The following is an 8,328-nucleotide window of genomic DNA, read 5'->3' as shown; positions in this document are numbered from 1 at the left end:
CGACATCAACGTGGTGGAAGACGCTCTTCAGTGTACTGATTCACTTCCTTTACAAGACAGAATCTCGATCTAAACTTGGAGCCAGTAGGTATGCACTAATTTGGTTTCAGCGGAGGACTCAACTGAATATCCGATTAATGATATTGTTTAACTAAATGTGCTATACAAGGCCCCTCTCATGTCTCAGTTAGTACGATATTCGAGATATCGTAGTAGATTTTGTCTAAACGAAGACACAACTCATAATGTTGCTGATGGTTGCTGTATGGCAGATTTCACCTACAGCCACGTCTCACTTGGCAGGATATTTGTGATATCACACTGTATTCTATTGACGGAAGAATTGCATTACACGTGCTCCATTCAAATAGAATGTTCCAGATGCATAGTGACGTAAAGAAAGAAACCAAATTTGCTTTTTATTACAGAAAAATGAAGCGGATAAACATTGACCAAATTTCACATAGCAAAATGAATCAAATCACGGGGGAAATAAAATTGTACGTGAATGCGATGGCAAATCAAAGGCACAATGGAAGTCCAGGAACACGATCCATGAGGGTCGTCTAGTGTGGCTGAGTCCCGTTCGTTTCGTTGGAGGCACCCTGTAATGAAGCATAAAACTAGGTAAACGGCTCATCCCAGGCGAACAGGCCTTACCAACATTAACGGATTTCCACGTGATATTAGACGCTGCGATAAACGGCGCTTGTCACTCGTAATCTGAACAGAGTCGGTAACCACTGCTAAGAAAATTCATTTACTACCTTCTCGAGGCAGATGTTCTCAATAGCGGAAGTGGGTGCCCGGCGCATCACACGGTTTGACAGACCAGCGGTTGTTGACTCGTGGACAAATTTCCAAATACCTTATAACAGTGCTGATTTTTGTTCTGCATTATAGAACTGGGTTTAGTGACCTTTCAGGTACTCAAAAAGAGGCTCATCTTTCGGAAATCTTTCGAAAACTATCCACACCACACTATGCTTTCATTGTGTAAGCTAGTACGCTTTTTTCACATGGCTCTATCAACTTCGAAAATCTGACAATACTATTTGAAAGTGAGGACGTATCTTTTGAGAGTTCAGGATGCCCAGGACGCTCAGAAAATTAGATTGGTTTTTTCTATACTTTACAGACCACAAAGTAAGAAACTCAAACGAATAAACCATAGCTGCTCTTTATCTGCATCACTGAACATTATTTACTCCAAGATATTATGACAGAACCTGAACCTTACGGAATGGCCAAATGTACGGAGCGCCAAATGTATGTATCCTAGAATGTTAGCTCCGTCACTTTCTCCTGCATTGTGTACGGAAGGCTTCTTCCATGGGCACGGAAGAACCATGTGTCAATGCCCATACTCACTTTCAAGAGTAGAGTCTGCAGAGCTCCACCTATTCGAAGATGTATGCATAAGCTCTTCCAAGATCATATTTTGGATATGATATTCGGCGATCCGTAACTGTTTTGCTGCGTCTCATATGAACGAGTTACCTACGTTTATTCTAATAGTTTGTCATCTGAAGAGAAGACAAAGAGAGAAGACAGAAAGGTTTGAACAGTCGGTGGTTTGCTTGCTATGACCTTTTGAAACGGTGACTTCTCGATCGGTCACAAACGGTTTTCCGGAGGTGAAAGAGATATCCTTCCGGATTCAGTATCTCGCAAACTTGAGCGTGTGATGATCACCCAACTGAAGACGGTAGGAATCCCCCTAATGCATACAGCCATTATTTCCAACCTCGGGAGGCAATCGCACCTCGATTGAGTGCGTTTCGTTGTGGTCACCCTAACAAGCAGGCGTTCAAACTCAACAGGACAGTATAGACGTTGGGTTCTCAAGGTCCCCACCCCCAGGTAGCAAGTATCCGCTCTCACGCACCAAATCAGATCGTGCTTTCAAGTGTACATACGCACAATTAAACAAAGAGAACATACTGCAACTTACTTTGCTGACAGCGTGAGGAGAATCGAAAGTCTCAGCTGAGATCTCGCTTTCGATTGAAACTAGACATGAAGTTTTATTAGATTGCACAGCATCATGTGCCAGTCTTTGCACACGCCATTAAATATTCGAATAAGTCCGTTCCTGATTGTGCACTATATGAGTGACTCAGTGGTACTTGGGTTGGTCGATATCAGTCTACAGTATTGACTAAAACAGACCTTAGATAATCGATAATCGAAATCCAGATTCGCCTTCAGTGAAAGGTTCAGCTGATTCGCTGGAGGACAGTTTCCCAAATCCGTATCATTATTCACCTATAGTGTCGGCAGCTTGTATAGCAACGGGCTAGTCTTAGGGTCTGTGTGGCCTGGTAACTTCATATCAGTGTACAGAGAGCCTGAGGTCGCTCAAGATGCAATTTACCAGTCAGAGTAAACAACGGGTAGCTGGTAGCTGACTAATAATAAGGAACTACGCCAGTGAAGCATCAGTGGCAACACTGATGTTGCTGTCTTTGATGATGATGATCATCCCCATGTCTGAACAATGCGGGTGGGAATTCATCCGGACCAGAAGCTCGGTGACGCTTGAAAGAACATATGCATTCATAAACCATAGGGGTTCAACGTTCACCGACCAGGGTTCTACCTCAATTGTGGGCTCCAGATGAGTGGCAGCTGGCGGGTACAACAGTTTGTTCGAAATATATCGGTCGAGGCGTTCTTTATTCAAGTTGGTTACTCTTTCCGATCCTTGATGGTTTCGCTCGTAGGTGTTTTCCGGGGTTCGGTAAAGCAGATTAATTGAAATAGTCCTCGGGCATTACCGGCTTTTTGGGCCTCTTCCATTTCCTTGGCTTTCAGTGTCCACCACACTTCACGCTCACTTTCACTTGACATCTGGTAATTCATCGAGTCACGTTATGTACGCTACCGACTGGGATATTCCTCCGAAATGTATGCAGTACCAGTGCTCGGTCTGATATCCATTGCTTGAGTGGGCCTGCCAGTGCCTTGTCACAATTAAAACTCCCAGAGGTGGCAATCTGATCCGAGTATGAGTTCACATTTGACGGTGGAGCATTTGGAAGAGAATCCAGAAGACGATTCCGTTAAGTTCATGTAACATCCGGATTTGCCTGTTTCCCAGTTGCTAAGCGGTTTGTCCGCACCTTACACAGCCCTGGAAAACTGAGATAGGCGACTCCGGACGGGCGCATGATCAGAATTCACAGATGTGTTCCAAAAACGACCGGCAGTTAGCTATCGATCCGCGCCATTGGTGATCAATGATAATTTGATCATCTTAACTTCGTGACCAACAAGCCATTGTACACCACCATGTGGTCAGACAAGCCGGCTATTCCGGAAGTTGGTGCTGTATAAAAACAGTCTGTGGTCAGCACAGCCCGATCTATGTTGACTTCATGCGCTAAGCCTGCCCACTTGTGCATTCAGATCACTGGCAACCACGATGTCCGAGCTTAAAGATCGCCGCAACAGGGCATTCATAAAAAAACTCGTCGTGTCAGAGCTGCAGCCAGTTGAGACGTAAGCAGATAAGATAAGTAAACATCGACCAACTTCCTACTTGAAAGACTGCTTCACAGACATTGCCAGACGAACCGCACACAGGTGACTACCAACGGGTATCCACTCAGGCAAGGATCCTCCTGCCCGTGACTTGGAACGATATCAACCCCTGCACATCCTGCTGCAGCAGCCCCTGGATGACCGGAGATGCATAGCCGAGAGCGGATGCAGAGTGACTGGACGGTTAGCTCAACTACTGCGCTTGAATTTTGAGTTCTTGCTTGTGAGACAGCACACGTCAATACCAAGCGAGTCCAGTGTGAAAGTAAGAGCAGCTTGTTGTCCTGCTTCCTTCAGAGTGCGGACATAGAAGGCGGTTAGATAGACCGGACGTCGAGGCTTGAATACTGATTTCGAGATCATGAGAATTTCGGCGCAGGGGAACGCGCGGATGTTGCTGGCAAAACCGATGCAGGACGAACGGAGTCATCAGTCCGAAGTAGGGTAGAATTAGTAATGGGGCGGGGATAGGGAGAAGAATAAGTGTGAAAAAGGAAGGAGGCGTTAAAAGTAGCCTGTATTCGCTTACCCACCATGCTGTATGCAACGGGTAAAGCGACGTGTCTGATACGAACACGCGACGGCCGATGGGGAATGAGAGCATTGCTAGTTGTAAATGTCATGCTTGTACGTGGGATGGGATACTGTCAGGGTATTCACACATGGACAGGAGGACAATTATGGTCTTCAACCAAAGCTTTTGGCTCAAAAGCCTGACCGCAGGTCAGCGGCGTTTGGCGGGAAACGCAAATATATTTTCTTTTACAGAATACGTCGGGTTCGTTTTCCATCCTCCAATGTGGAGAACCAGGGAACTGTGTTCTTCAGACCTCTAACCATTCAATGAGCTAGTATGAGGGTTTGAGTGTCACGCGGACGCCCCCCGTTATAGCTCAATGTGGCGCCGAGGTACACAAACCGTCACACTACGGTAAGGTTCAGTCCATTCGTGACGGCACCAGCTGTAAACCAGCCGTGGACTTAATTTTACTATGTGGCAATCAACTACCGGTAGGAAACTTTGATGAAACTGCCGCTCATTTAGGAGTATATCGGCAAATTCTGATCACGACACTGTGCTGGCACGCGTATGCATTTGCTTTCCCTCGTGAACACGCAAGTTGATGCAAAGTTCATTATTCACAAAGCGCCTCCGAAGCTAAACAGCATCTAGCTCGGTGGCTGAGAAGCTTTCAGAAATCGAGATCGACGGCCGTAATGATGATTTGGATGACTGGATAAAAACTGAAGAAGTCATGCTCATAGTCTTTGAAACCATCTGGCAGATTTCATTCATACACGCCAATGAACAAAGCCCTGACTGAAGCCAAGATAAATACACCACCAGCAAACGAATGTGATGATAATAATAATCGTTCGGCCGTAACACCCTTCCGGTGCCTAGCTGCCATGCCAGCCGAAAGCACGAGAGCTGGAGTACTGCCAGGTTGCCCAGGCCCAGACAGGGAAAGTCGAGAGGTAGAGGTCGGATTCGAACCATCGACCATCCGGTCAGTACATTTGCGCTCTAACCACTGAGCCATGTCGACTGTGATGGGGTGCGCAAATTCCTCAAACGCCTAACAGAAAAGAGCCTAAGGTTTGAGGGAGAGGCTGATGGATCTCAAAAGACCGGGAAAGGGAGAAAGCTCTTGCAAAGGAAGCAATCGCAGCGTTTCAGACAATTCGGTCAGCTGGACAGAGGATGGTGGGTTATTGGGACAATATCCGAAAAGGATGGGTCGTCAATCTATTCACAGAAACGTCACGTTGAACGATTGGCTGAACACCCTGAAGAACAATTCAGAACATCAAAACAACCTCGGGAGGGACTTAATAAATCCTAATGGGACATCGACATCAGTATGCATCGATAATGGACGTTCAGTGAGCGATTCCATTGATTCAGTGCAACAAAGCATCTGATCCAGATGATTTACACCCCGTAAACTTCAAAGAGGTGGCGAGTCCCTCATGACCCCACTTCAAAGACGACGATCGCGCATTCCAAAATAGGGTTTTCGTCAGCAACCACGTGAACACTGAGGTTCAAAAGGTCTAGCGTACGTCTCACTACCGCGATGAACACCAAATCGAATAGAAATGAAGAGAGTGGGCATCTTTTTGTATGGGAACTTTTGGAGCACTTTTCATACGCTCTAAACGGCCCCTGTTTAGGCCCACGCAAACTAGTAGTATACCAGCCCTCTTATTCACTCCGGGTGGTGGCACCTAGGCATCAAAAGGGTGCTACAGCCGAAGCTTGTACATCCGTGCACGCCCGAAAGAACTTGTCGCACTGGCGAACTCCCGGGATAGTCCATGTTGATCAGGCGTGTTGAGGGGAACAAAGCTTACGGCTGATCCAACTGAATTTTCGTAACCCGTAAATAACAAAATTGTGGGACGTACATGCGCCCCCGACAAACTGTTAAGTAATCCTGCCTGCTGTTATCGTGTCACTGCCCCGAAGGCCCTCATAAGTCAAAGAAGGACAAGTGACGCCAGGAATCTTTTTGAGAATGGAAGCGAGCTGACCCGTAGTGTCTACCACGTTCACTATGGGCATATTTGAGAACGGGCACTATTAACGATTCTCCGAATCTGTCTGGGGCTATCCTTTCCCTAAATAAAGGCAAATCGATGGGCCAAACGCTCACTGACCTCACCTCCATCCTTGAACAATCAGTGTCGGAAGACCCTCGGACCAGGTGTATGGTGGCGCAGTTATATGCCTGATTCCACAGGGCATCCCAGGTTCATCGTCCAGCAGGCTACCAAGAGTTGTTGCCCGATATGTGAGACCCAGATGTCAGGACGTCCCTCGTCATTACAGATGGGGCGATATGGCGCGAGTTTACTGACGGGGAGGTCCGCAGTTGGAACCCCACCTCTGCCCCTCGACTTCCCCTGTCCAGACTTGAGCAACTTGGTGGTATCCAAACCCTTGTGCTTCCTTCGGGTGGCATGGTGACTAAGCACCGGAAAGGTGTTACAACCGAATGATTTTTTATCAAAGATGATCACGCCAGTTTACCTACAGGCGATCTTCGGGGACGGGTTAAACGAACCAAATTATCGAATTATTCGGCGTTCCTAGATTCCTCTGTCTCTTCAATCTCTGTAGACTTCCGTATCCATTAGGCTTTACGCTTGCAACACACACCAAATTTCAGCTGATCCGGTCATCCGTAAAGCGGAGTTACGCTGGGGACCGGTGAAAGCGTCTGTCTGACATTCAGGTAACGCCACTATTGCGTCTGATACCTGCCCCTGAATTTCTGCCATTTTTAGCCACGTTGTACATATATATCGATTGTACACTCCGTCCTAGCTTTCGGTTCCTGTTGTGGTGCTGAGCTCGGCATGAACTCTTTCTCACTGGCGCTTTTGGGTGTTCACCGTTAGTATGCGTCATCTACTGATCTACAGTCTGTGCTGTTGGAGCCAACTGGCGTGGGGAAGGATTGGGCATCAGGATACAAACATCATTGAAAACCCGACCGGTCAGCGTGGTTTCCCGGGTTGCGTTGGAGGCAGTGAGGTGAAAATAAGAAAGATTGTTTCATTCGAAAATATACGTGGCCGACTTACTTTATGGCGTCGTCTGTGACATTTTGACAGCCTTTTAGGAAAAGCTCTCGAAGGAATCCACGGCTGCGCTGCGCGATCTTCTCGATTACCTTGGGCTAAATTATGGATTATTACTTGTGAACATCAATCTCCTACGTGAACGTCACGCTGAAAGTCAAACAAGTTTATACTTTTCCAGTTGCTCCCGTCGAAGGCACATTCATACCAGAACTGCAGTTCAGGTCATACCACTGGTGAACTTACCTTGCAAACCTGCGAACATTTACATAATGTTGTCATATCCAGATAGGAAAAGATCTTGATAATCAACTCTTTTGGTAACTTTTCATTGATGCAAACATCACATTTTTGGTAAGCGGTCGGCTACGGATACATGTAGGTAATATATTCCAAGTATACCTTTCCATTACTGATTACACCACCGTTCGTTATTGAGTAGTTTGAAAAGGCATCCATGGTGCATAACCTCTGCTAGCTCATGATACGGCCCAGTCGACCCTCATCCGAGAAGCACTGACCGACCAAAAGGACAACTACCAGCCGATCAGCTGACTTCGTTTGTCCGTCAATAGTAAATAGCTCATTAAAACTCCCGAAACTGTGCGAGTCAAAAAGCTCTAAATTAGACATGATGTATGTGAGCGAAAGTGCTTATTAGGGCGATACATCCTGAGTTGAACTCATTTGGTAGCACTGAGGCGCAATATTCAAAGAGTTATAAAGAATTCAAGGGATTCCACACAAGCGCACATTAACCAAAACACAGATTAGGGTTTATTCAGGTTGCGCAAATAGGACTTATAACTTGTGGTTTCCTGTGGTTCCACACCTGGTTTGTTCGTGGAACTAGGTTGAAGGAGGAACCATCATAGACGTATGTAGGACACCGCATGGGACGTGGATTGCGTTTATAAGGGAGTTGCAAAAGAATATTAGGGATTGTGTTACATCTTATGCATGAATGAGTCTGTTGAGCGATGGAAACGCCACAGTGGGACTGGTCGGCAGTGACAGGCGTTCAGACCTCCCAGACGTTCTTGCGAGTCCATATCTACTTCTTGCAGACGACTTGAAATCCTGGAGTACCAATGCCAGTGTCCTCCAAATGGATATAGACGCTGCCAAGCAGTGGCCGTTGGACTGGCACCTTCCTCAGAGTGATGAAAAGTGCGTCCACGTGTCGTTTGG

The 8,328-nt window shown here is 46.6% G+C and overlaps 1 protein-coding gene across 1 annotated transcript in view; it reads right to left on the bottom strand.

The window, feature by feature from the left end:
- The window catches only part of T265_08903 (hypothetical protein), a gene marked incomplete at both ends in the record, with an annotated part of 70,436 nt that overhangs the window by 45,049 nt on the left and 17,059 nt on the right, over positions 1–8,328 (bottom strand). The window contains one exon of the mRNA XM_009174831.1: positions 7,141–7,235. Coding sequence (XP_009173095.1) covers positions 7,141–7,235 — 95 coding nt within the window. The remainder of the gene's footprint in view (positions 1–7,140; positions 7,236–8,328) is intronic.

This window comes from Opisthorchis viverrini (assembly GCF_000715545.1).
Source record: "Opisthorchis viverrini unplaced genomic scaffold opera_v5_244, whole genome shotgun sequence".
Lineage (NCBI taxonomy): Eukaryota > Metazoa > Platyhelminthes > Trematoda > Opisthorchiida > Opisthorchiidae > Opisthorchis > Opisthorchis viverrini.
This window is presented reverse-complemented; position numbering and strand designations above follow the sequence as displayed.